Genomic DNA, 26,134 nt, shown 5'->3' with positions numbered 1-26,134 from the left:
CACTTCAAGGTCACAGCCACATACACTCGTATGCCTGTTAGCCAAAGTATTTGTACGATAGTATCCGATTTTCCGATTGCCAATAAAATGTACTTAAAACAAAGCTGAAAGCCCCATTCGAGTTGGATGGGCATTAATCACTGCCACCAGCCAATACTCAATGCTTATGGCCCGACTTTGAAGACTGCCTGCCGTTTGGACAGGACTCTCGCTTCCTCTGACTGCTGCAATTCGAAATCAATTGCAATCGAAGTGCCATAAATATTGGACTAAGTCGTAACCGATCACAGAACGGCACCATAGCAAAACTGTCAGACGAAAACTTATTTTAATTAGAAGTGCAGTCGGTACGAAATTACTGTGACTGGAACGGCCTGGACTTTATCTATTGACTTTAAATGAAATAGATACTTATATATTTCAAAGTCAGCCCCACGTAAATGTATTGCAAATATAATCGCCTCAAAATCGTTTTAACAAAGGAACTTTATGGATTTGCCTAAATAAAAATTAAGCCACCAATCGGATAAAAGTTCTATTTGATCTGAGGCTAGTTTCCTTTCAATATTTTTGAAATGTATGACCTTAAGACTCGACTTCTATATCGGCCATAGCGATCTGAAGCAGCATCCTCCAAACTGATGAATTGCATTCGGTACTCGATCGTAGCTGAGAAATTTTTGCTTGAAACATTCCAATTTTGTTTAAATGTATAATATATGTACATATAAATGTAATATAGAATTTAATATGAACTTCACTCTTTCAAGCAAAATGAGACTACAGAGATTTAACCCGCTAATCAAGTATAAATTGTCATTCCAATTTTAATATATGATTTTAATTTTATTTCTTTAAATTAAACTTTAATGTACTTTTTCTTTATTTTAAAATAAGATATTTCAGTGGTATTGAAATCCATAGAAATTGAATTGATATGGGAGGAAATTAAATCTACAGATTTTATTAGAAAAGATTTCATTTACTTTCTTCCAAATAAAATGCCATATTTGTATATATTTTTTATGTATAAGTACTAATTCTTAATACTTTTAAACGGCAAACAGGAATTTTATATATTTTGTTTACATATACGTAGTAATTGCTAATATATTCAAACAACAAATGAAATCTCTCCTTAACTTAACATTTCTTGAGCTATCTTAACATATAGATTTTACATAGGTGTGGATAAATGTTTTTAAAACATCTAAAACCGCTTTCTAAAACAGTATTTTCAGTAATAACACGTAAAAATCGGAAACATTTAACACGGGCTACTAGCTATTTTGTAGCTATTCTCGACTGAGTGCTTTCAGCCCTGGCCACAACCAGTGTGACCATCGACCTGGAACGACTTCGGCAATTTTCGTAGCTGTCAAGTGACGTGACGTATGTACGGTGCTGTCGTGGCGTTCGCTTGCAGAGAGAAAGAAAGTCGCTGGTCGCCGAGTTGGATAGCCGCAGAGTTCCGCCTTATTCCACTGATTACTAAATAAAAACCACCTCAAAACTTGAGTAAGATGTCCCGTCAACTGTTCGCCATTTGCCTGATTGCCGCCGTTTGTGCGTCCGGCGTCTACGGAAGCTGCAAGGCCACCGTGAGCTCCTTCAGCACCCAGGATGCCACGATTCTGACCCAGCTGGCCCATGTGGGCGAGTTCACGCTGCAGTGCAGCGGAGCCGCTCCCGCCAGCCTGTTCGCCGAGTTCCCCTGCGGCAAGGTGGTGCCGGTGGCCAAGGTGGGCGACAACAAGTACCAGGTGAGCCAGTAGCAGCCGCGTCAGCTTTTGTGCAAAGGCTAATCTCTGTTCCGCACTAGGTGAGCTGGGTGGAGGATATCAAGCAGGGCAGCAGCGGCAATGTTCAGGTGCGTCTCTTCGACGAGGACGGCTATGCCAATGTACGCAAGGCTCAGCGCGATGGCGACAAGGTTTCATCGGTGAAGTCGCTGCTCGACATTTCCGTGCCCACCAAGGGTGCCTACAAGGGTCCCTGGATCAAGGCTGAGCTTCTGGCCGCCTTCTTAGTCGGCGGATTCGCCTACTTCGCCTTCACCACCAAGGGCAAGGTGCAGTCTTAAGTAGAGGATGCCTTCGTCATCGAGATTTTGAATGAAATTCATTCGCAATAAAGTCATGTACCATCAAATTGCCGGGTCCCAGAGATTTTTCCACATTTTGTACACCTAAGCATCGGATCACCCGCCGCTCCAAAATAAACTGATTGAAAGACCAACCGAAGGAACCTAGCTGAGATTAATTTAATTTTAATTTAAGAGATAACTTGTACGAATACGCTTAAACCTGGCCCGTGGAGGGCGCTCCGTTCATGGTCGCCTCCTCGTCGGAGGAGATGTCTATCATGCTCTCCACACGCGACGGCGACATCACATACACAAAGTGCTCCGTGGAGCCCTCGGGGCCGACTGGCGGCGGGGGTATGACCACGGATCCGTCCTGCGGTGGCGGTGGCGGAGTATCTATGCTGCAGTACTTTAGATTCCCAGCTCCTCCTCCGCCTGAATCATCCGGCGGTGGCGCTCCCCCGTTGCAATCAAAGTTCTCCAGCTCTAGCTCCAAATCACTGACGATTCGCATGCAACGCATCTTGGCGAGCGACTGAAATTTCATGGGCATAGCTCGCACCTGCCGCGCCAGACTTAAGAAGAAAAGAGTATTTGCGTCGAGTTCCCTGTTGGCCTGCAGCACGGCAGAGACGTCCCAATCGCTGGGAAAACGTGGATCGCAAATCTTACGCGTTTTTGCGGGCAACTGCTGTTGTTGCTGTTGAATTTGTGGCATTTGCATTGACTGCTGCGGCTGCGTTTGTCCGGAATTCCCTCCGGAGCAACTTAGGTTGATGGCCGTGGTTTGCGGCGATGGTTGTACCCTTCGCACTTTGGAGGCTGGTGGTGCTGGTGGCGGCGGCGGAGGAGTGGGATTGCCCATGGGTAAGCTCGGGCAGCTGCCGTTCAAGCGATTGGCGTTCTGCACTTGGTTGGCCAGGTTCTGGAACAATCCCAGAGGTGCTCCAGCAGCCGCAGCCGCTGTCAGTTCCTTCTTAAAGTTGTCGGCCGCCGCAAAGAGATGCGGCTCGATGATCAGACAACCGACATTGCTATTGGTTGCGCTTCCGGTGCTGCAACCAGGCGGCGTGATCGTGGGTGGCAGGGGAAGACCAGCAGCCACTGCCGCCGCCTTGAGCGTGGCTAGCGGGAACATCTGCTGGGCCAGTCCGCTCACGCCCAAGCCCATGGGCAGATGGTTAGCCAGTGAGGCCAGGGCATTTGCATTGGCCTTGCTGACAGCAGCAGCTGCGGCAGCGGCTGAGGATGCGGGTGAGATGGGCAGGGGCAGGACTACGGCGGAATTACTGCCACTGGTGGCAGGTGGAGTCATCGAACTGAGCGGTGCCACTGCAGCACAGTTTAGACTTCCGGTGGCACTGCCGTTGCTATTGCTGTTGTGGATTTGCGGTCCCACGGACCCAGAACCTCCTCCTGTTCCGCCCAAATTGCTGCCTGGAGAGATCATATTCGGGGGCGTGGCCGCGCCCAAGCTTGATGTTATGCCGGACGCCGAAGTACTGCTCAAAGCGGTAGTATAGGTATTAACCGTGTGCGTCCCCATGGATGAGCAACCAGCCGATGCAGTGGCAATGGTTATCTTCAGTTCATCCTCGCCTCCATTGCTGGCCGCCTTGGCCAAAACTTGGTAGCCAAAATCACACTCTGTGTCGTCCTCGTCGTTGGATTTTCCATTTCCATTCGCAGAGTTCCTAAAAAATGTCAGTTAGGCGATTATACAAATGAGCTGGAGTGTGGAGTACTCACCTGCCCGGTCCCTGGAAGGGCTTTAGGAAATCCATGTGATCCGCATGGGCCCAGTACTGGTACTTCTTGGACGTCTTTGTGCCGACGCGAAACGAGCGAAGATACTTTGTATAACTGTCCCTTAAATTTTTCCATTTTCGTTTGGAGGCCTCTGAAAATCAAATGCAATAAGATTAGTTTAGATTTAGTTAGTACATTACAAAGTAGTTGAAAAGCTATGCACTTGGTCCATAGAACTGTAGTATACAACATGGCAAAATTGGTAGTTTATTGATGAATATTATTTTCAGATATTATTTAATCTTTAAGGATAAAATAAGCTTTGAGCTAAGACAAATTTATCGCTGACTCTATTATCAGGACTGCTAATTCTTAAGGATGCGGCTCAATACGTTATCAGCCATACTTCAACCATATTTCAACACAGATTTAGATATTATTTTCCTTTTTTTTACATATAGTGGGTAGAGTGGGTCGAGTTTGAAATTCAAATTTCGGTCAGTGTGACCGCCGTTCATGACCAACGAAATACTTTTCCAGCGAATGCAGTCGTACTGAAGTTTTTAATATAAGTCATTAGAATTTGCAATAAGCGAGCTGCGCGTCAATATTGTGAATATAAATCCGCAAATAAAGATAATTTTAATCTTGATTTTCTAAAATTCAATTCAAAAAGGTATTCCTAGTGACAACAGCATATACAAAATATAACTTAATTGCTGGTAAGACATTATATTAGATTTACACGTTTATGTCATTTCTGAGAATTATGAGACTTGTTTTGTATATTATTGTACATACATAAAAGCAAAGCGATGCTTAGTATCTTCCACGACTTTAATTAGAGGTATGGTTCAAAAGCAGTAAATTTCTGCTTTATTAAAAACAATCCCAAATTAAGCCGGCGTTGAAAGAACACAGGGTGATCTATTAAGACTGAATACACTTTAAAATAGAACTAATGTATGATATAAAAAATGTATTTATATTTGACTAAAAGTTAAAATAACGTTTATATAGGCAATGCAATTATTAAAATGTGAAGCACAGGTGGTTGCTTGTTTTGGGTAACAGTTTCGCACCTGGCAACGCCGTGCGCAATGTTTTTGTTTTGAAAAGGTCTCGCCTACCCACTCCCACAACCGCCCCCTTCCGGCCTGGTCACTATCTTTCTAGCTCTCTCTCTCAGCATCAGAGAGCGCGCAGTTTTCGCTCATCGACTGTTTTTGTTTGTTTTTTCTGCGTGCCAGTGTGTTTTCCTTTTATTTTTTTTGTTTCTGCTTCTCGCTGCAATTTGCCGACCGCACTCCAACTGACACACACACACACATATGTACGTACAGTTTCTATATACATATGTATATGTACCAGCGTACGAAAAATATCAGGCCGGGCGGTTTGAGTTTGGCCGCTTTCAGGTACATATACAAAGGTTGTATATATGTACATGTGTATATACAGTGCAGAAGTGTGCGTGGGTTCTACGTAATTCAATTTCCTGCGCCTCCTTCTTATATGCTGTGTGGAAGGGGGTTTGGTGGTGGGCCGGGCTGACGTGGGGGTGGTGCTACTTGTAATTATTACCTACCCACTGAAAGACCTATCTCATCCGCGATTTGCGTCCACACCTTCAGCTTCACTTCAACGTTCTTGTAATCCGGATTGTGATTGTTGTACACCACATCGTACTTCTTCACGATCTCGATGAAATCGGAGGTGTTATCTGACGTAGTCGAGGACTCGCTAATTGCGCGCGCCACTTTCACATCCTTCATGCTAACGGCGCTTTGCTAACGGTTTCGGCAAGCTTCTTATTTTTCGGTCGCCTCCTTGCTAACAGTACACAGCAGGAGAGAGCGCGGGCGAACGAGAGAGCAAGAGAGAGAGCGGAAGGGAGAGCGAGCGCAAAAATCGGAATCTGCCAACCGTCCGACTATCCGACTACCGTTCTGTGTGCGACCGCTCCGGCAAACGTTGGACACTTGAATGAAACGACGACGACGACGACGCCGCCGAGAGCTGCATGCACACACAAGTACGCTCCCCACTCCACCGCTCCCCCTGGCCGCACCGCCCCTGCTTCGCCCTGCCCCGCCCGCCCCCACCTACCGCCGCGCGCGCACACTCACACACGAACGCACACTCACACATACATGCATAGACAGCCCGAACCAACAACAACCAGCAACAGCAGCACCAGCGACAACAGCAACAGCAACAGCAAAAGCGGGGCCCCAACAGCGAACGTCGTTGGAGGACGTGTAAAGAAGAACAAGAACAAGCAGGCAGCCAGGCAAGCTCATCATGACGAAAAAACAGAGAGCTGACGGAGGTGGGTGGCAGGGAAGGGGCGCAACATGGGCGTTCGCACCGCTTGAGCGTTAACCGCCCACAAGGAAAAAGCAACCAGAGGGCTAGTTGCACTATAGTGCTAGGTATGTACATACATATGTATTTGTGTACATACATACATGCATATATACATATGTATATGTGTGGACACGAAACCCAAGCGCGACAAAATTGCGATGCTGCCCGCACTTTGTGGCAGGCGAAATGTGCTGCAAGAGCTGCTTAAATGCATTTTAAAATGCAGAAGATGGAACTGTTGATTGTCACGTGCCCGTCTCGTCCAGCCAAGTTCAAGGTCACAGCATAAGCAATGGCATATCGAAAGGATATCATAACGATTGAGAATTGTGCAAAGAGAGCTTCAAGAGAGTGATCTTTGCTTATCCTTATCAGTTTGGCTCAGCAGAGCTTTTGGTACCGCTAGGACAGCCGCTTTTGAGAGAGTGAAAGATGTGAGAAGAGAGCGCAAGAGGTTTGTTTGAAATTGAGTGTTGCAGCAAGGAAGGGGGAGCAGGACGGACAAAATTGGAGAGTGGGCGAGCCTGCTCAGGGGCGTATGTACATGTGTACATGGAGCACCATGTGGAGGGTACCCTAAAAATATGCGAACAAGTTATCGTATACCCTGTTATCTTGAAAGCAAGTACGTAGCTCAGTAATATTTGCAACCAATTACTTTTGCTTAAAAATAAAATGCCTTTAGTATCTCTTCTTGATGCTACTTTAGCCTTAAATTCTTTAAGCGCGAACAGTCGGCCGCTGGGCCCCCTTTCCTGCTGCTGGACTCGCTTTTGGTTCAGCCAAATGGCTCCATCGATCCGCGTTCCTCAGCAACCACCCCGTTCCCCGCGCTCGCTACCCTCTTCCTCTTCTTCTTTTTCTTTTGCTGCTTCTGGTGCTGCTGCGACTCTGGTTTTGTTGTTGCGAACCTACGACCAGTTAACTTACCTACCGCTTTGGCTCCTTCCAAACTAACACACAAACACACACACACTGGCGAATATTTAGCCAGGCGACGACGACGGCGCCTGTATGTGTGTGTGTGCTTGTGCGCTTTGGCTGCGTGTGTAGGTTTGTATCTCTTCAGCTTGTGCGGGTTTTTTGTTGCTTTTATTATAAGTATTTTTTCGCTTTTCTCTCGTCTCGCCTCCTCTCCCTGCCTCTCCACGTCCTCCTCAACCTCTTCGTTCCCTCCGTCTACCACCCTGCCCGCCCCCACTCGCACTCGCAGCAGCGACGTCTCCGCCTCTGTGCCCCTCGCTCCCTCTCTCACTCACTCTTTTGGCACAGCACAAGTCCTGGCGGCCGGCTCTTGCTCTACCCCCCACCCCCCAACCGTCCCTCTCACTTCAGCCATCGCCACCCCCTCCCTCTGGCACCCACAGCTCCCGGTTTGCCAGTTCCAAACGTCATCATCACCGCCATCATCATCAACATCACCATCATCATCACCAACAGCCAGCCCCCAAACAGCAGGGAAAGCAACAACAACAACAAAGGCATCAGTGGCAGCAGCAGCAGCATTTAGTGGAATGGTGGGGGGCGAGGGGAGTGGAAAGAGGGAGGGTGTGGAGAGGCGGGCGGGTAGTGGGTCGCTGGGCGTTGTGGCGTTCGACGTCGAAGGCCTGCCAGTCTGTACGTGTGTGTATGTATGAGTGTGTGTGGGCCGTTCCTTCTCAGTGTGTGTGTGTATATGCGCTGCTGTGTGTAGCCGTGCCGCAAAAAGAGAGTGGGTGGGGTGTTGTGGGGGTCTGTGGTGTTGTTGCCTGGAAGGGGGGCGGGCTACGGGCCATGGGCTATGGTCTATGCCAGCTAGCTGGCTGGACGGAGCGGGGGGCTGGCGAGCGGGGGGCTGGCGAGCGGGGGAGAGCGGCCTACCGCCGCTGGTAAAGCTGTGCTGTTGTAGCTGTTGTTGATTGTTTTTGTAGTAGCTGCCGTCGCTGTGTGTTGTTGCCTTTCGCAAATCGATAAACGATGTCCGGGCTGCGGAGTAGGCGAACGCTTTGCGTGTGCACATATGTATAACATACATATACATGCGGCCGCCATTATATACTACACACATACATATGTATGTATGTACATACAGCTATATATGCAAACGCTAGAAGTGTACATATGTATATACTACGTCCATTGGTGTGCGTATACCTAATGTAGGCGATTTTTATATGAACACCGCCTAACGGAGTTTTGATGCAATCTGCAACCAATACATATTTACTTAATTCCACACCCAATTGATTGACCCCCAGGAACTATTTTGTATTTTGTGCTGACCCAGCCAATTGGCATATCTGCAACATCGATTAAGCCCCAAATTAAAGTTTTCTGAAGACATCAATAGAATTCAGAAGACTGTACCAGCATAAGTCGCTGTGATATCAACTCACATACTTATCTGTTAAATGTCCTTAGTAGAACAAATATATTTTACCTGTGCCCATGTCTAAATACCCTTCCTCAGTTTTTATTTATGTATTAATATATGCATTTGTCAAAGGATCGTTATCAACAATTAAGCGTAAAGGTGTATGCATCTAATCCTTATATGTTACAACCATGTTAAAAATCGTTTACAAATCCCAGAATAACAAATGTTCTAAAGAATATCTTGAATATTAACCTTTTAGTGAAATTTAGCTAAAGATACCATCCTAATTTGTACGAAGTACTCAGCATTAATGTTTTATTACATTGTTCTAAAGTTAGTAAATTAGGTTCCAAGATCTTTATAAATTGGTTCATAGTTTAAATAATGCGTAATGTATCTAAGAAAATGGCATTTATAAGCTTGTTTGGCTTTACTTACTTTTCATGTTTTATAAACTATTATATTCCCAGGTTTCATGTTTTGTTTTTATAATATATTATTCTATTCCCACTAGCCCACTAGCTAGCTAAAACCAACACCTAATTGGGCTCCACATTTAAAAAATATTTGAAATACATGGCCGCCGGTTTATTCGGCAAAGCGAAGGATTGCGATGTTGTTGCTGTCTCGGACTTTGTACTTAGTTAGTGTAGTCATGGCTAATGAATTGCTGATCTCCCATTTGATTTTAAATGCTTGGATATTGGTAATAGGATGAGATAACAAATCGATTTCTTAATCATTGCATACTGTGCATCCTTTCAAAGTCCTATGGCCGGAGGATAAGAGGCTACCATTCGACTTTGAGCCGGTGATCAAGATCCTCTTCTAAGGATTCGGCTGGCAAGCAGTACCGAAGGAAGCAATCAACTAAACTTTAAAGAAGTAATAAACCAAATTGTTTTATTGCAACAGATTAATGGACAATAAAGATAAGAAAATCTTTTTCAATGCAATAGCAGCTATTTTAATCCAAGTGAGTAATGGGTCCCATTGGCCCCACAATGTCCACATCTTTGCCCGATGTCAACTGGTGATCCTTGATTTGGTGTTGCTGAAATAGCAGTTGCACAAGGATAATCACATAGTTGGCCATACCGTTGTACACCTGTTAGGATAAGTAAAAGATTAGAAAAGCAGGCGTGTCCGCGGGTCAGGGTGTCACCCACCAGGTAGATGGTAGAAACACTGAGCAAAGCTGTTCTGCCCACCATTGCCGCCTGCCGATTGTGCATGCGCCAATGCTGAAAGTCCTCCGTTTGCCGGCGAGCTACATCCTGTCCGGAGAAGTATCGGGAGTATTGGCTCAACAAATGCATACAGTTGCGTTTCTAGAGATGACCAGAAGGCTCTATATTGATTCACATTTCTGCACACAGAAATAAGGTCACCCACCTCCCGCAGAAGTAAATACCCATAGGTGCTAGTGATGACCACTTTGTAGGTGTGTATGGCCACGTGCAGCAACATGAAGGCGTACTCGGGATCCCAGGGCTCTCTCTCCAGCAGCTTTTGGCAGATGACGTACACGAAGCAGGTCATGATAGTGAAATCGTAAAAGATACCAGCAGCTGCGGCGAATCCAAAAACTCCATTTAACTCCGCAAGGACGAACGAGCAGCGCTTGGACATTTCGAAAAGATAAGCAATCCTTTCGTGCACCTCTGAACTGTCATCCGCTTGGTAAAGTTGTTGAAGCAACTGCTGCACCAGACGCAGACGAACCCTTATGAAGTCCATAATAGCTATGTGCACGAAACCCAGCAATCCTACGGAACTGGTCAGCAAGGGGTAGGTGAAGGCCATCAGCATGGTGGACAGTATGCCGCATGTGCAACGCGTCGTATCGAAGATCAGTGAGACGGAAAAGGAGAGAAAGCAAAAGCCGACAATCAGAGTGCCATACCAATACTTCAAGCGAGCGCGTCGATAGTTCCACTGAACATGAGGGAACACCACCAAAACAGACTGATCGAACTCTTGCATCCTAGCCAGGAGTTTCAAGTGCCTGTTCCTCTGCGAGTCCAGCGAAAGGCAGTACCCAATGTAGGTGATCGAGCAGCTGAGGCACTCCCAGATGAATATCGCCTTGCCCAACAGGCTGAGGTGTCCAAGCATGGCAGCGGACATCTCGGGATCCCTCAGCTTAGTCATCACGCTAGCCATAAAGCAGATGACCATAAAGAAGCGCGCGAACAGGGCGTAGCACACAGTCCACCTATTTGAGACCGCTCCTCCACGATCAGGACTTCTCACCCGGATTGTGACCAATCCCCAGTAGAGCAGGAGGCTGTACAAGTTTCCGTAACAGTAGACAAAGCCATCGTCGCGCTGCATTGCCCAAGTAATGTTAGTTTCGACTGGCCAAGCCGCATAGAGCTATTTATTCCCGCGCAGGGGTAATTATTATTGATTACACATAGATATGATCGGACTAATTGAATACATCGTTTTGGCCGTCTCTACATGTCTGCTTGTTATACATATTGAAATTCTTCTTTAAACAAATGTGAACTGGCGTGCTTTACTACGGGAATTTGAGTTCGCGGTGGTACTGGTGGCGGTGCTGTTTGAGTTGGGTGCAGTGCGTCGTAGCGTCTTTTGCAGTACATGAGCGTCCGCCGGTTCGATGCGCTTATAGTATTGCTCCTTGGTGTCAACAATCTCGAAACCAAACTTCTTGTAGAACTCGATGGCTCCGTTGTTGTTGATTTGCACATGTCTAAAATTATAACCAGTATTAATAAACATTCTCCAAAGAATTTTGGAAATAAACCTATTTCTTTGGTGTAACAACTTCTAAGCCGAAAATATTAGATTATGTATCAAATATATGCTATATAAGAAGAAGGCAAGAATTATACTCTCCCACTTAAATCGTGATGGGTTACATTAAAACCGAACAAAATCTACTACATTGCTCCCCAGGGGATTCGGAAACACCCGAATCTTAGTGATAAGTTTTCTTACAGAAAAATGCTGTCGAAGTTTCCGTCCTTCTCCGCGAAGTTCATAATGTGCTCGAACATGACTGTGCCGATGCCCAGGCGCCGGTACGGGAAGAGGCATCCTAGGGTCATGATATACAGGCGCCGCTGGTTCTCGGTGTTGTCGATGCGACAGCAGACGGCGCCCACCACAATGTCGTTGTAGTAGGCCAATTTGGCCAGTTCGCCGGCCTCCAGGACATCCACGTAAAACTTGTCATTGTAGGAGACCGGGAAAACCACGGTGTTGAGCTTCTTTAGCTGCTTAATGTTGTGGGGCGTCACGTCTCCCAGTTCGATGCTGCTCCTGCAGGCGGGAAAGGGTAGGAAGATAGGTTAGCAAGCGGCACTTTTAGGTTATGATTCCGGGGCATCTCCTGCAGTCACAATCCTCCAATTGGCCGTCAAAGATACCCACTCACCTAGTCATGTTGTCTGTACTATTCCAGTTACTTTAGTATCGCGCCTTGCGCCAAAAATTGTAATAGAAAAATGTGTTTCAAGCGCCTCAGCTGTTTCTGATTGTCCGGGTTGCTGGTCGCAAGTTATCGTTATCGGTTATTGACGCCGGCTAGAATAGCTATTTTATTGCAGGATGAATTCGATTTTCATATCTAAGCAAACTAATCTTTTTTGCTCACTATATTTTAAGAAATAAGCAAACAAAAATAAATTAATTAACACAGAACTAAAAAAAAGTCGATGCTAAATGAAACATTACCCGTCGTTTTTTTTTTTTGGCATATGCATACACTGAATGAGCTGAAAGTTTTTTCCGGTCGGTTGACAGTAGCTGTCACTTGCTTGAGAGTTAGAATAATGGCATACTTTGAATTTCAAAACAAAGTGTTGCTTAAACTTTTTCGTAGTAAGTAATACTATAGCTAAATTTGTTATGTATTGAAAAATCCGAAATATTGGATAGTCCTTGTTTCTAAATTAGTTTTTTTTCATGAATTTTTTAACTTTACAGTAGAACTTTTAAATTCTTTAGCGACTTTTAGTTATAGTTATATTATATACGATATATATATATATTGGTCATGGGAACGCAAATGTGAGAAATCTCCTAACGGGTTGTTCTTCAGAAAAATAAAACAATTCGCGGCTGTGTAATATTTTCCACCCCCAATATCCATCGATTTCGAGTGCCAAATGAATCCAAACATGAACATGATGCCCATGTCTGGGCCACAAATGATGCAGGTAATGCAATCCTCGCCATCAGGACCCCCAGGCCCGGTGCAGCATCAGCAGCAGCAGGCGCCACAGCCACTGCAGCAGCAGCAGCAGGCCGAAAAATTGGACAACATTTCCAGGGTGAAGAGTTTGCTGGGACCACTGCGGGAGTCCATGTTCCTCACCATCCGGTCGAGTGCCTTCACGCTGCAGCAAAACAATCTCGCGGACAACTTGAAGAGGGACACGGGTGCCCACCATGTTCCGCGGTTCGACAAGCACTTGGAAGACTTTTACGCCTGCTGCGACCAGATCGAGATCCACTTGAAGACGGCGATGCAGTGCCTCCAGCAGCAGAACTCCTCCAATCACTATCTCCCCGGTCCGGTGACGCCAATGCGCATGGAGACCTTTATGCCGGACAACGCCGGCCCCATTTCGTATCCCACGTACTTGAACACGGTCCGCGTTCACATACAGTCCGCCAAGGATATACACGACACTCTAATTAGCGCCGCGCAAAACATTTCGCAGGCTGATTGATAGTTTTAGTAGCATTAGGTTTTATTATTTCCCAAGCATGCACTTAGGTTAAGTAAATAAATATTCTTAGATATAAGATAACAATGATATTTGTTTGGGGTGTCGAAATGGTGTTACCGTACTCAACGTTTTTACAAGCTGAAGTGTAATAGGGAAAATAATAAAATAAATATAGCATATGGTCATTAGATTGCACATAGAAACACGTTACAAAAAAACATCGAGTAATAAAATAAATTAGTTGTACTAATTGGAATAACTATTATTAAACTAGTTGTATTTCGTCTACCACTATTTGTGAAAATGTTCGCAGTGAGAACGCGTTGCAGCAATCGATGAGTAACTGCGCATCCAGTGAGAAAAGGCTAAAAATTCGATAGACAACAGTCAGACGTGTCACAATTAGAACGCAAAAGCAAAACACAGCAGTGCGCGCATTTATTTACAACCAGAAGAGCGGTAAGGTCTCATTTTGTTGTTAACTATGCACAAGCCGTTAATTTATTCACCTTTCCCGACCCTCAGCATACTAAACCAGAGAAAATGGCAGATGAACAACCAAATCTTGTGGCCGGACACCCACCTGCATGTAAGTGCACTTGCATTGGTGTGTGTGGGTGCAGCGAGTTTTCGTTTTTTGGCAGCAATTGAATCTTATAAGAACAAATTGCCTTGCTGGCAATCAATAATGCACCCAATCCAATCAATTGCCAGAATATCTGCGCCCTTATCAGTATCTTAACCTGTTTCGGCCAAAGCTGATAAGTAAACAAACAAGCGAACACACGCAAGCAAACGCATAGCTTTCAAGGAATGTATGTTTGTATTTGTACCTTATGCTGACGTCAGATGCAATTTAAATAATACCGTTACCTAAAAAGGGACTTATTACTTTTTCAAGTTGCTTTTAACACCTTATATTTTATAATTAACGTTTATAAAAATGTCATTGTCTTAATCATCTTCGTACAGTGTACATTTCTAAGACTTAAAGCTTTAAATTTCGAATAAAATTGATACCCGCTTTACGTAAACATGGCTTTAATCAATATATAATTCAATATATATTTATGTATATATATTTTGTTTAATTATAGTGAAGGCTGGTGGCATGCGAATTGTGCAGCACAAAGCGCCGACGGCGGAACGCGCGCCCAAGGATGCAGAGGATTGCACTGGACTGACAGTGAGTTACTGACATAAGTATGTGGTATTCAATTGAAACTAACTTATCCTCCAATCCAAAGCAACCCATTGCTGTGAACTCCGGCTCTGTGAGCGGTGCCCCCGTCAAGGGCAACACGGACTTTACGCCCGCCTCCGCCCAGGTGGCCCACTCGCCCAAGCCACCGGCTGCAGTGCAGCAGAAGCCCCAGATCCACATCCAGCAGCCACGCAAGTGATGCGGACTCCGGCCGAATAACTCTTATCATTATCCAATCTCTTTGATCTTTTGTTGAAATTCTACGAGTCCTCTCAACGGTATTTAAATCGCCTGTGAATGCGATATTTACTCTATGTTTTATATATGCATTTGCCACTGCATTCCATAAATTAAAAATGCTGATTTTCTGAGTTAATATTTTGTAATAAACTTTATCCCTTTTATAGATTTCAAGACTTTCGTTTTGAATGCGAATAGTTTAAATTTTTACCCAAGACAACTCAAGGCGTTCCTGGTGACCATGCATACGATAAAACATTGACCAAAGAAGACATATAACACTATACGTGAGATTCGTGAATTCCGATGTTATCTTTATTGCCCTCAGATCTACTGGAATCTGCTCTACACGTAGTCTTAAAATTCCCAAGTGCTTATTCAGCACCACGTGCATATAAGTAGGGAAACTCTAGCATGCTAAATGCCCCACTGAGCTTCGGTGGTCCGGGGTGCGGACTTCAAATCCGTAGTCGATTTGCGTCGAAGTGGTTCGATTCCACCTGGGGGGCGAATATAAATGATGGAGCTGTATTCTTAAACTTTTTGATCATGGTCTTTATTTTCCAAAATCTGTTCATATGGCATTGGCCGCCTTGACTATCCAAGGACGCAGAATGGCCACATCGGCATAGACACTGGGGTAGTTGTCGTCCGCACACCGGTAACCCCAGGATACAATGCCCACCAGCTGGCTACTGGCCACCAAAGGACCTCCAGAGTCGCCTGTACAGGCATCTGCATAAGTGCTGGCAGCGCAAATTGTTTCCTCGCCCACAAAATCCGAACCGTAGCCAAACTTTTGCGAGGCACACTCCCCGCGTTCGATGATCTGCAGCTGGGCCTTCTGCAAGCTATCGGCGAGGGCTCCATTATCAGTGTGGCCCCAACCGGTGACAGTGACGGTCGTTCCACCCGTTGGACTCTTACTGGCCAAATTGATGGCTCTGGTTGAGAGGCCAAAGGTCAGTGGAGTGGACAGACGAAGCACGGCAATGTCGTAGTGCAGGAAGCGGGAATCAAACTGTTCGTGGACTTTGTACGCCGCCACAGGAACCAATGTGCCGCCGTAGTTGTGATTCTGTGCACCCACACGCACCTTCATCAGCGTCACGGATCGCTCATGCAGACAGTGTCCGGCCGTGATGATGATCTCCTTGCTATAGATGACTCCGCCGCACTCGTGGCGCGCACTGATCTGAATAGACACCTGCCAGGGGGCGTTACGAATCACCTGGTCGCTTCCGCCAATAATTCGTCCAGTGGTCTCGGCATCTGACGCATCGCCGAGCAGCAAAAGGGCCAGCACCGTAGCCACTATTCCGTAAACAGCCATTCCGAAAGCCAAGTGCAAACTACTCGTATTTGTCCACGAAACCCCTTCATGGCGGGCTTTTTACTAGGGCTGTAAAAGTTAATCTTCGGCTAATTTATGGCTTATCGTTAGTATGTATTACTGATACCCTCGATTGGGCTTGGTCAGCACTACTCCTTACCCGGTTCTCTAGTTCGATATGAAATCACGTTGCCCAGGCAACTATTGCCAAACAAATTTATTTTGAAGTTGTGAGTATCGAACAAAGAACTTTTGCGAGGCAATATCGACATGGATAATTGGAAGATAACCGCGGAGGAGATTATCCGTCTGCGGGAGAGCTGCTTGCAGTGCATCCGTAATGGAGAACTCTATGAACTTCGCAACGATGCCAAACTTAGGGCTGTTTATAACACCCAGAGCTACGAAGAATTCAAGTAAGCAATCCATATAAACATTTATAAACTTGGAAAATGCATATAAGCCAAATGCCATTAGGAACATAGTAGATGCGGCCCATCTTCGTCCAGTGACCAAGGGCGACAAGGCCAATTTTAAGACGAAGAACCGACTATGGAACTCGGCGGCACGGGACTAATTTGTTAATTGCGCAATAAAATTAAAAGATCAAGCTTATAGTCAGAATATTCGTTTTATTTCGCGAAGTTCTTAGGCATTGCTAATAACCCAGGAGCGGAGGTCAGCCACGCTGGCGTAGACACCAAGGTAGTTGGCGTAAGCGCATTGTGTGGAATTGGAATTTTTCAAAAGTGGATGGTTGTCATTCAACTTAATTTTGTTCTAATCCATTATGGTTGAAACTTATAATATTTTATATATGTATAATAAAAGCCAATGCGAGTTGCATAATAAAGTATAGAAAGAATGTTCTACCCATAAAAGGAAACTAACTAATATATACTCTATGTAGATTCGTACTAAAGATCCCTTAAAATTTGTTCCTTTCTATAATACGGTCATCTAATTTCTATAAATCTAATGACAAATTTTAAAATAATAAAAATGATTTTACCTAGAGTAGACTACGAAAACTATAGTATAATGCCTCAACTACCGGATACCCCTTACTAAAATATAATTATATATTATATAAAACCTTTTTTTATATGGGACATACTTTCAACAAGTATCGAACTTTTTCGAAGGGCACAGGATAGGATAATTATTATACATAGTTGCGTACATAACTATTAATATTATGGCCTTGTTGCGTACATAACTATTATTATTATGGCCTTGCACAAGCAAATAACTGTTTAGCTTCTTTATTTGTAAATTTTGTAAAAGAATTAATTTTAAGAACAATTTAATCGCCCTTGCAATAATTGTAATGACATGATTTTTTCTGGTAATGCTGGTTATTAGTCAACTCTTTTAAAAACTAAGTTGAATAAGCTAAAATATGCTTACAAATATTGCTTTTTGTTTTTTTTAAAACATAGTCTATAGTTTATTTAAATAGTTTTTTTATTGATTTGAATTCTTTTAAGCATTCTTTTTCAAGCAATTTAAATGACCAACTCATTGCAAAAAAAAAAGTTAGGCATAAATCTGGAGATTGTTCACGTATAGAAAAACACTTCTTATTCGCGAAATCTATTTGTCGGTCACATTTGGATTTCCCTGACACGCAAGTGATAAAAATAATTGAAATTTCTGATAAGAGCCCACAAAGAGATAGGGTCCCTGTATAAAAGGGATGTCCAGTTTAGAGTCAACTCATTGGATTCTCACCATGCTGAAGTTCGTGATCTTGTTGTCTGCAGTAGCCTGCGCCCTGGGAGGCACCGTGCCCGAGGGACTCCTGCCCCAGTTGGATGGCCGCATTGTCGGCGGCTCTGCTACCACCATCAGCAGCTTCCCCTGGCAGGTATCCCTGCAGCGCAGTGGAAGCCACTCCTGCGGTGGATCCATCTACTCCAGAAACGTCATCGTGACCGCCGCTCACTGCCTGCAGTCCGTGTCCGCTTCCGTCCTGCAGATCCGTGCTGGATCCACCTACTGGAGCTCCGGCGGTGCCGTTTTCGCTGTGGCCTCCTTCAAGAACCACGAGGGCTACAACGCCAACACCATGGTCAACGACATTGCCATCATCAAGATCAACGGCGCCCTGACCTTCAGCTCCACCATCAAGTCTGGCATAGACACCGGGGTAGTTACTGGCAACACATCCGTATCCCCAGGAGACAACACCGACGAGGACTCCGCCGGAGACCAGTGGGCCACCGGAGTCACCCTGGCACGAGTCCTTGCCGCTGGCAAAAGCGCAGATCATGGAGCTCTTGATCTGGCTTCCGTAGCTATAGGAGGAAGAAGCGCAGCGGCTCTGGCTGACGATGTTCACGTTGACGTAACGCAGCTGGGAGGGAATGGAGCTGGAGCCAGAGGACTCGGTACCCCATCCGGAGACGGAGGCAGCAGCGCCGTTGGCGGGGTTGGAGCTAGCCAGAGAGATGGACTTGATGGTGGAGCTGAAGCTCAGGGAGGAGCTCAGATGGAGCACAGCGATGTCGTTGACCATGGTGTTGGCGTTGTAACCCTCGTGGTTCTTGAAAGAGGAAACCTTAGCGACGACGCCACCGGAGCTCCAGTAGCTGGATCCGGCTCGGATCTGCAGGGAGGAGGCGGACACGGACTGCAGGCAGTGAGCGGCGGTCACAATGATGTTGGCAGAGTAGATGGATCCACCGCAGGAGTGGCTTCCACTGCGCTGCAGGGAGATCTGCCAGGGGAAGCTGCTGATGGTGGTAGCAGTACCGCCGACAATGCGGCCATCCAACTGGGGCAGGAGACCCTCAGGGATGGTGCCTCCCAGGGCGCAGGCTACAGCCGACAACAGGATCAGGAACTTCAGCATGATGCGATTGAATGAATACTCTTCGAACCGAAAAGTGTGCTTTTATAGGGGGTCACTATCTCGGGAGGCGTTTAATCAATGGGCAAGTGATATTCCTCGTGGCTAAAGTGGATAACGACGTGGAGTGGTCGTCGTGTGATAAGCTGATTATTTCTAAATATCACCCCGCCTATATCGATGGTGAAAATTACGCAACAATTATGCTGAAGTTGCAGCTGTCAATCAAGTGGAGATATTTGCTGCGGGGACTGTGTAAAAGGGGTTTTGATCAGCGAATCACTATACAACCGATTAAAATGTTGAAATTCGCGGTACTCCTTTCCGTTTTGGCCTGCGCCTTGGCTGGCACCATCCCCGATGGCCTGCTGCCCCAGTTGGATGGTCGTATCGTCGGTGGTTATGAGACCAGCATCGACGCCCATCCCTACCAAGTGTCCTTGCAGCGATATGGATCCCACTTCTGCGGTGGATTCATCTACTCCCACGACATTGTGATCACCGCCGCTCACTGCCTGCAGTCGATTGAGGCCAAGGAGCTGAAGATTCGTGTGGGCAGCACCTACTGGCGCTCCAGCGGCAGTGTCCACTCCGTTCGCTCCTTCCGCAACCACGAGGGCTACAACGCCCGCACCATGGTCAACGACATTGCTATTATTCGCATCGAGTCCGATCTGAGCTTCCGCTCCAGCATCCGCGAGATCCGTATTGCCGACTCCAACCCTCGTGAGGGCGCCACCGCCGTGGTTTCCGGCTGGGGCACCACCGAGTCCGGTGGCAGCACCATTCCCGATCATCTGCTTGCCGTTAATCTGGAGATCATCGATGTGTCGCGTTGCCGCTCCGATGAGTTCGGATACGGAAAGAAGATCAAGAACACCATGCTCTGCGCCTATGCTCCAAACAAGGATGCCTGCCAGGGTGACTCCGGTGGCCCACTTGTCTCCGGAGACCGCCTTGTCGGTATTGTGTTCTGGGGCTATGGATGCGGTGATGTGAGGTACCCCGGTGTCTACGCCGACGTTGCCCACTTCCACGAGTGGATCGAGAGGACCGCCGAGGAGGTGTAAAGACGGACAAACATAAATCACAATTGAATCAGCATTGATATGTGTTTCTCTATTTGGACCCAATTGCGTCGCAGGTGTAAAGCCCTCGAACTTGCGGCTAGATAAGAACTGTAGCGCGGGCTGTATATAAGGTTGGAAGGGCGGCATGTAAGGCAGCACTTGCTAGCAACGCCCATCATGTTGAAGATCGTGATCCTCTTGTCCGCGGTGGTCTGCGCCCTGGGAGGCACCATCCCTGAGGGACTCCTGCCCCAGTTGGACGGCCGCATTGTCGGCGGCTCTGCTACCACCATCAGCAGCTTCCCCTGGCAGATCTCACTGCAGCGCAGTGGAAGCCACTCCTGCGGTGGATCCATCTACTCTGCCAACATCATTGTGACCGCCGCTCACTGCCTGCAGTCCGTGTCCGCTTCCGTCCTGCAGGTCCGTGCTGGATCCACCTACTGGAGCTCTGGCGGCGTCGTCTCCAAGGTCGCCGCCTTCCGCAACCACGAGGGATACAACGCTAACACCATGGTCAACGACATCGCTGTCATCCGACTGAGCTCTTCCCTGAGCTTCAGCTCGAACATCAAGGCTATTAGCCTGGCCACCTACAACCCAGCTAACGGAGCCTCTGCCGCCGTTTCCGGTTGGGGTACCCAGTCGTCCGGATCCAGCTTCATCCCCTCCCAGCTGCAGTACGTGAACGTGAACATCGTTAGCCAAAGCAAGTGTGCTTCCTCTACCTACGGATACGGTAGCCAGATCCGCAGCACCATGATCTGCGCTGCTGCCAGCGGCAAGGATGCCTGCCAGGGTGACTCCGGTGGCCCACTGGTCTCCGGCGGAGTTCTCGTCGGTGTTGTCTCCTGGGGATACGGATGCGCTTACGCAAACTACCCCGGTGTCTACGCCGATGTTTATGTCCTCCGCTCCTGGGTGGTGAGCACTGCTAACAGCATCTAAGCGGATAGCCTGTAGGTTGGATGTTTCGAAATTCTTCAATAAATATTTCCCATTCAGAACGTAGATGATTTGTATTTGGTGTGGGTACTTTAACATAAGAGGGTTTACAAAATGAACAGCTCGCTTGTGTATTAAGTTCTAGTTTAAGTTAAGCCTAAAGAAAAAGCTAGAGGAAGTTAAATGTATTACACATACCATACATTGAAATACGGAAACACTTCTCAAGGTGGCCCACGTCACAGGTCTTATCTTTTGTAGGGTTCACGGGTATTCACATAAAGTACGATAATTCGACGCACCTTCTGTGATTTCTCCGACCGATTTCAATGGGCTCAAGTGGCTAAGGGTAAACATTTGTCCAGGACCAATCCAATCAACTTCGAGTGCATCGCGTGGCTAGGGTTCCAATTCATCTTCCATTGATAAGTTGAGTGATGGTCTGGACAGCGGTGGCAAGATTAATTAGCCGGAAAAAAAGGAATAGATAAGTCGCAGATTTGGACACTTGAAGTTGAACGCTTTGGTGAACCATGACTGGTGAAATACTGGGCAGTGTGAATAGATGGTAGAATTGGATTGTCTTCTTTTTCTTATATTTGTGAATTAATTGCAACAACAATTGCAAATCAATAAACAATTTGCTATATTTGTAGCCGATAATGGTGTTTATAAAAAGTTCCATTTTTAAGTAGAAATTTTGATTGGCAGAGGGTCGTTCATATAGCCACCCCTTACTTTAACGGGTATTTCCAACTCGACGTAGCATTGGTGACGTTTGTGCTTTTAATGACCCATTAAAATTGTATCTGCTATGACTTAACCTACTTTTTGGGAATTACGTGTCATAGGAATCACCTTTTTCATTTCGGAAATGTGGTAAAAGTTATATCTTTGCATGTGAAATTTTCAGTAAACCTCAATTAGGTGAAGGAGTGTCTTGCCTAAGACTCACATATTCATGAACCCCAAAGTCAAGTGACAATCAACACAAATCCATATCTAATATTTAATTATGCGTTAAGAAAGTATGTCAGAACATTTGGTATGAAATCAAATAAATCGTAGTAGTAGTAAAAATCCTAGTAAAATACACAAAATGTATTTATGCACATAGTACTTGGACAATAATCGTTAAAAGCCATAAATGTTTTATTTGGGTCATCGCTTATTTTTTAATCTGGAATATTATAAAGGTGTGTCTTGTTAAAAGCTCCTCTAATCACCTAGAATGACAAGGTCAAAATATGAGGACAAGCTATTTATCTATCTATATCTAATAAAACCCGTTGAAGTGCCGACTTCCGAGTTTTGACTGGTGCTGATTGATAGCACGTCCGATTGATAAGAAACTGCCTTCTAAAGCACGGTATGCTAGTTCCATGGATCAAAAGATCGACCGATACTGTCAGCTGGCCACTCAATGGTTAAAATTCCACCCACTTCATCAGCCTATACGCGCCTGATGGAAAGTTATAAATGTCTGCCACGGTTCGCTGATTGGTCAGTGTTTTTCCAGAATGCACGGATTAGTGGTTCTTTTAGTTTGCCTGGCTGTGGGTTCCGCCTGTGCCGGCACAGTCGTGGTCTCCAATGGTGATCCCTTCGAGCGGTAGTAGTTTGTGGTGGTAGTTTGATCAACGAAGATACTGTGGTCACGGCAGCCCACTGTCTGGTGGGAAGAAAGATCTCCAAGGTATTCGTGCGCCTCGGTTCCACGCTCTACAATGAGGGTGGAATAGTGGTCGCTGTGCGGGCGTTGGCCTACAATGAGGACTATAACTCTAAGACCATGTAGAACGACGTGGGCATACTGAAGCTGGACGAGAAGGTGAAGGAAACCGAAGACATTCGATTCATCGAACTGGCCACGGAAACTCCGCCCACTGGCACCACCGCTGTGGTCACCGGCTGGGGTTCCAAGTGCTACTTCTGGTGCATGACCTTGCCCAAGACGCTCCAGGAGGTGTTCGTCAGCATTGTGGACTGGAAGACGTGCGCTTCGGATGAGTACAAGTACGGCGAGATCATCTACGACAGCATGGTGTGTGCCTATGAGAAGAAGAAGGACGCCTGCCAAGGAGATTCCGGTGGTCCTCTGGCGGTCGGTAACACTCTGGTGGGAATCGTGTCCTGGGGATATGCCTGTGCTTCCAACCTACTGCCCGGTGTTTACTCCGATGTGCCCACTTTGCGAAAGTGGATCCTGAATGCAACCGAAACTTTGTAGATATAACTAATAAACTAGACTGGCATACAAGAGGGTATACTTTCGGGGATTATATAGCGACTAGAAATCAAAAAGCTTCCAAGCCATTCCAATTGTTTATAAGTTTCATATGGATTATAGCAAATTTGGTTTTTGCTTTTTTAAGCCTTTTAGCCAATGTATGTGTCTCAGTATAATTAGTGTGTGTTTGATATACATTTTATTTAACCAATCGAAGCTTTTAATTGCTTCAAGTAGCTATTAAATATTTGATCACCCCGATACGCCTGTACTAAGACTAATTGATGGGCTTTATTCTTAGTCAGCTATGGTTCAAGAGAACAGCTACCGCTCTCGGATGGATGGTCATCTTATCGGTGTTAAAATAAAAGCAGTTTATTGACCAATTTGCGATATGAGCCAAAGCTTTTCGTTGATTTCGAGCAAAGTAAAAGATTCGATTTAGTCACTCTCCGAACAACAAAATGAACAAAGTCATATTACGCATTCTTGCGCTGCTGTTTCTTCTGGGAATCGATGCAGTATCGGCGCAACCAGATGGCCGGATAGTTGGTGGTGGAGATACATCCAGTTACTATACCAAATATGTGGTGCAGCTGCGCAGGCGCAGTTCTTCGAGTAGCTCCTACGCCCAAACCTGCGGTGGATGCATCCTGGACGAGGTGACAATAGCAACCGCAGCTCATTGTGTCTACAACCGCGAGGCGGAGAATTTCCTGGTGGTGGCTGGAGACGACAGCCGTGGGGGTATGAATGGCGTGGTGGTGCGAGTTTCCAAATTGATTCCCCACGAGTTGTACAACTCTTCCACTATGGATAACGACATTGCCCTGGTGGTTGTGGATCCTCCTCTGCCCTTGGCTAGCTTTAGCACAATGGAAGCCATTGAAATCGCCTCGGAGCAACCAGCCGATGGAGTTCAGGCCACAATCAGTGGATGGGGTTACACCAAGGAGAATGGCTTGTCCTCCGACCAACTGCAGCAGGTTAAGGTACCGATTGTCGACTCCGAAAAGTGCCAGGAAGCCTACTACTGGCGACCAATTAGCGAGGGCATGTTCTGCGCCGGACTATCGGAGGGCGGAAAGGATGCCTGCCAGGGAGATTCCGGAGGACCTCTGGTTGTTGCTAACAAGCTGGCCGGCATTGTTTCCTGGGGAGAAGGATGCGCACGTCCAAATTATCCCGGCGTTTACGCAAATGTCGCTTACTTTAAGGACTGGATAGCCAAACAGCGAGCATCTTATGTATAAGCGAGGGAATATACCTAGCCGATTATATATAATGTCAAATAAAAGAACGTACTAAAAACGCAAAACGTCTTTATAGTTCAGACAACTTATATACCCGATTAAAAAACTGCAGTTATCGAAGCATATATAAGTTCGGTAATAAACTTTTTATTGGAAATACTGACCAATAAGTCCACAGTTCAGTTTTCAAACGAATCATTGTTTACGTTTAGATATTAACAGAAATATTATATGTTTCAGTCAAAGAAATTCAAAAAAATAATTGTAGCCATATCCTTGCATAAAAGAAAATAGCTTACACGTATTGTCACTTAAATAGAATAAACTTAACATGTTAAACGATTCCAAATCAATCCCAATTATGTTACCCAGTGTTATGGTAGCCTATAAATCCTAATCGCTCGTAGTAACGAATGACCATGCATATCTATTATAAAATTTATGATTCCTATATTCGAATCGGCCGTTAGATAAGCCATGGAATTGCCGGCCAAAAGGTTTGGGCCTTCAGTTCCCTATTCTCCTTGCCTTTGTAAACATGTCGAGCTCTTGGCTGGTTTGCCTCTTGGCCTTTCTCGTCAGTTTGGTGACCTTGACTCAAGGTCTTCCCCTTCTGGAGGACCTGGATGAGAAGAACGTTCCGGGAGGTCGCATTGTGGGTGGCTATGCGACGGACATAGCGCAGGTCCCGTACCAGATTTCCCTGCGCTACAAGGCTATCAGCACGCCGCAGAATCCCTATCGCCATCGTTGCGGAGGATCCATTTTCAATGAGACCACAATAGTGACAGCGGCGCACTGCGTCGTAGGAACGGTGGCCAGTCAATATAAGGTCGTGGCCGGAACAAATTTCCAAACCAGCTCCGATGGCGTTATCACCAATGTCAAGCAGATCGTTATGCACGAAGGGTACGACTCGGGAGCTGCCTACAACAACGACATTGCCATTCTGTTTGTGGATCCTCCATTGCCGCTCAACAACTTCACCATCAAGGCCATTAAGCTGGCCTCGGAACAACCAATTGAGGGAACGGTCAGCAAGGTCAGCGGATGGGGAACCACTTCTCCCGGCGGCTACACCTCGTACCAACTGCTCGCGGTCGATGTCCCGATTGTGAGCAACGAGCTCTGTGACCAGGACTACGAGGACTTCGGCGACGAGACCTACCACATCACATCGGCCATGTTGTGTGCCGGGAAACGGGGTGTCGGTGGTGCGGATGCCTGCCAGGCTGATTCCGGAGGACCGTTGGCGGTGCGCGATGTGCTCTATGGAGTCGTGTCTTGGGGTAACAGTTGCGCACTGCCCAATTATCCCGGCGTCTATGCCAATGTGGCGAACCTGAGGCCTTGGATCGATGCCGTTCTGGCGGGGCTCTAAATTAATTATATCACCCATATAAATTTATATAAATAAATTGGCTTCTGCTGCCACGTGCCCTGGGGTTTTCCAAACTGAACGTTTTTATTAATCTTTTCGCAATAAAATCAGCTTAATCAATGATTAGATGAACCTTGAGCGGGTGGATTATGGGTTTTTTTTTTTTTCAGTATTTGAACGATGATGTTTTTATTATTTGATCAACGCACTGTTACCCATGCGGCAACTTAATTTGATCTGCTTAAATTATTTTATTTTACAATATGTCTTGGTTACTTAAGACTAACAGATTTTTAATCCTAAAAATGATAGGGAGAATTATAATAGTTGATATAACATAATAATTACTATTTA

At 46.0% G+C, this 26,134-nt stretch overlaps 14 protein-coding genes and 1 long non-coding RNA gene across 17 annotated transcripts; 10 read left to right on the top strand and 5 right to left on the bottom strand.

Annotated features, from left to right (window-relative positions):
• Positions 1 to 1,401: 1,401 nt before the first annotated feature.
• LOC6608661 (translocon-associated protein subunit delta) lies at positions 1,402 to 2,238 on the top strand. The gene is made up of 2 exons (XM_002033358.2): positions 1,402 to 1,763; positions 1,823 to 2,238. Exons 1-2 carry the CDS (start codon positions 1,524 to 1,526, stop codon positions 2,081 to 2,083), a joined length of 501 nt encoding a protein of 166 aa, XP_002033394.1. The 5' UTR covers positions 1,402 to 1,523; the 3' UTR covers positions 2,084 to 2,238.
• An 11-nt stretch (positions 2,239 to 2,249) lies between these two features.
• Positions 2,250 to 5,827, bottom strand: LOC6608660. Its single transcript, XM_002033357.2, has 3 exons — positions 5,424 to 5,827; positions 3,836 to 3,986; positions 2,250 to 3,780 (listed from the first exon to the last, which is right to left on the bottom strand). Exons 1-3 carry the CDS (start codon positions 5,608 to 5,610, stop codon positions 2,301 to 2,303), a joined length of 1,818 nt encoding a protein of 605 aa, XP_002033393.1. The 5' UTR covers positions 5,611 to 5,827; the 3' UTR covers positions 2,250 to 2,300.
• Positions 4,392 to 9,517, top strand: LOC116800707. 2 transcript variants are annotated; one of them, XR_004361571.1, is made up of 3 exons: positions 4,392 to 4,557; positions 9,076 to 9,267; positions 9,329 to 9,517. It is a non-coding gene; the product is annotated as an uncharacterized LOC116800707 (long non-coding RNA). The 2 variants fall into 2 exon arrangements; XR_004361570.1 differs by having other exon boundaries at positions 9,076 to 9,517.
• Positions 9,518 to 9,523: 6 nt separating this feature from the next.
• Positions 9,524 to 10,905, bottom strand: LOC6608659 (putative gustatory receptor 47b). 2 transcript variants are annotated; one of them, XM_032717171.1, is made up of 3 exons: positions 9,957 to 10,898; positions 9,731 to 9,892; positions 9,527 to 9,669 (listed from the first exon to the last, which is right to left on the bottom strand). In XM_032717171.1, the coding sequence occupies exons 1-3, from the start codon at positions 10,896 to 10,898 to the stop codon at positions 9,529 to 9,531; spliced, it is 1,245 nt and encodes a 414-aa protein (XP_032573062.1). In that variant the 3' UTR covers positions 9,527 to 9,528. The 2 variants fall into 2 exon arrangements, with proteins under 2 accessions (XP_032573061.1, XP_032573062.1); XM_032717170.1 differs by having other exon boundaries at positions 9,524 to 9,669; positions 9,731 to 10,905.
• Positions 10,906 to 10,922: 17 nt separating this feature from the next.
• Positions 10,923 to 12,109, bottom strand: LOC6608658 (probable N-acetyltransferase san). Its single transcript, XM_032717174.1, has 3 exons — positions 11,971 to 12,109; positions 11,532 to 11,855; positions 10,923 to 11,283 (listed from the first exon to the last, which is right to left on the bottom strand). Exons 1-3 carry the CDS (start codon positions 11,976 to 11,978, stop codon positions 11,061 to 11,063), a joined length of 555 nt encoding a protein of 184 aa, XP_032573065.1. The 5' UTR covers positions 11,979 to 12,109; the 3' UTR covers positions 10,923 to 11,060.
• A 518-nt stretch (positions 12,110 to 12,627) lies between these two features.
• On the top strand, positions 12,628 to 13,359 carry LOC6608657 (mediator of RNA polymerase II transcription subunit 29). The gene has a single exon (XM_002033354.2). It carries the CDS (start codon positions 12,704 to 12,706, stop codon positions 13,268 to 13,270), a length of 567 nt encoding a protein of 188 aa, XP_002033390.2. The 5' UTR covers positions 12,628 to 12,703; the 3' UTR covers positions 13,271 to 13,359.
• Positions 13,360 to 13,606: 247 nt separating this feature from the next.
• On the top strand, positions 13,607 to 14,882 carry LOC6608656 (death-associated protein 1). The gene is made up of 4 exons (XM_002033353.2): positions 13,607 to 13,729; positions 13,796 to 13,859; positions 14,368 to 14,456; positions 14,518 to 14,882. The coding sequence occupies exons 2-4, from the start codon at positions 13,814 to 13,816 to the stop codon at positions 14,671 to 14,673; spliced, it is 291 nt and encodes a 96-aa protein (XP_002033389.1). The 5' UTR covers positions 13,607 to 13,729; positions 13,796 to 13,813; the 3' UTR covers positions 14,674 to 14,882.
• Positions 14,883 to 15,248: 366 nt separating this feature from the next.
• On the bottom strand, positions 15,249 to 16,068 carry LOC6608653 (trypsin iota). Its single transcript, XM_032717173.1, has one exon. It carries the CDS (start codon positions 16,045 to 16,047, stop codon positions 15,289 to 15,291), a length of 759 nt encoding a protein of 252 aa, XP_032573064.1. The 5' UTR covers positions 16,048 to 16,068; the 3' UTR covers positions 15,249 to 15,288.
• Positions 16,069 to 16,182: 114 nt separating this feature from the next.
• On the top strand, positions 16,183 to 16,664 carry LOC6608654 (coiled-coil domain-containing protein 103). The gene is made up of 2 exons (XM_002033352.2): positions 16,183 to 16,463; positions 16,525 to 16,664. Exons 1-2 carry the CDS (start codon positions 16,318 to 16,320, stop codon positions 16,622 to 16,624), a joined length of 246 nt encoding a protein of 81 aa, XP_002033388.1. The 5' UTR covers positions 16,183 to 16,317; the 3' UTR covers positions 16,625 to 16,664.
• Positions 16,665 to 16,695: 31 nt separating this feature from the next.
• LOC116800706 (trypsin beta) lies at positions 16,696 to 18,930 on the bottom strand. Its single transcript, XM_032717175.1, has 2 exons — positions 18,198 to 18,930; positions 16,696 to 16,750 (listed from the first exon to the last, which is right to left on the bottom strand). The coding sequence occupies exons 1-2, from the start codon at positions 18,902 to 18,904 to the stop codon at positions 16,696 to 16,698; spliced, it is 762 nt and encodes a 253-aa protein (XP_032573066.1). The 5' UTR covers positions 18,905 to 18,930.
• Positions 18,931 to 19,084: 154 nt separating this feature from the next.
• Positions 19,085 to 20,005, top strand: LOC6608651 (trypsin epsilon). The gene has a single exon (XM_032717172.1). It carries the CDS (start codon positions 19,105 to 19,107, stop codon positions 19,969 to 19,971), a length of 867 nt encoding a protein of 288 aa, XP_032573063.1. The 5' UTR covers positions 19,085 to 19,104; the 3' UTR covers positions 19,972 to 20,005.
• Positions 20,006 to 20,022: 17 nt separating this feature from the next.
• On the top strand, positions 20,023 to 20,982 carry LOC6608650 (trypsin alpha). The gene has a single exon (XM_002033348.2). It carries the CDS (start codon positions 20,149 to 20,151, stop codon positions 20,917 to 20,919), a length of 771 nt encoding a protein of 256 aa, XP_002033384.1. The 5' UTR covers positions 20,023 to 20,148; the 3' UTR covers positions 20,920 to 20,982.
• Positions 20,983 to 22,436: 1,454 nt separating this feature from the next.
• Positions 22,437 to 23,322, top strand: LOC6608649 (trypsin theta). Its single transcript, XM_032715851.1, is given in 2 exon segments — positions 22,437 to 22,527; positions 22,530 to 23,322. Coding segments are annotated over 2 exon segments (708 nt in total). The 3' UTR covers positions 23,147 to 23,322.
• A 260-nt stretch (positions 23,323 to 23,582) lies between these two features.
• Positions 23,583 to 24,464, top strand: LOC116800501 (trypsin eta). Its single transcript, XM_032715850.1, has one exon. The coding sequence runs from the start codon at positions 23,611 to 23,613 to the stop codon at positions 24,397 to 24,399; it is 789 nt and encodes a 262-aa protein (XP_032571741.1). The 5' UTR covers positions 23,583 to 23,610; the 3' UTR covers positions 24,400 to 24,464.
• A 443-nt stretch (positions 24,465 to 24,907) lies between these two features.
• LOC6608648 (trypsin zeta) lies at positions 24,908 to 25,859 on the top strand. The gene has a single exon (XM_002033346.2). The coding sequence runs from the start codon at positions 24,938 to 24,940 to the stop codon at positions 25,778 to 25,780; it is 843 nt and encodes a 280-aa protein (XP_002033382.1). The 5' UTR covers positions 24,908 to 24,937; the 3' UTR covers positions 25,781 to 25,859.
• Positions 25,860 to 26,134: the final 275 nt, after the last annotated feature.

Source organism: Drosophila sechellia, chromosome 2R (assembly GCF_004382195.2).
Source record: "Drosophila sechellia strain sech25 chromosome 2R, ASM438219v1, whole genome shotgun sequence".
In the NCBI taxonomy this organism is placed as follows: domain Eukaryota; kingdom Metazoa; phylum Arthropoda; class Insecta; order Diptera; family Drosophilidae; genus Drosophila; species Drosophila sechellia.
Note: the sequence above shows the minus strand (reverse complement) of the source record. Positions and strands in the feature narration are given on the sequence as shown.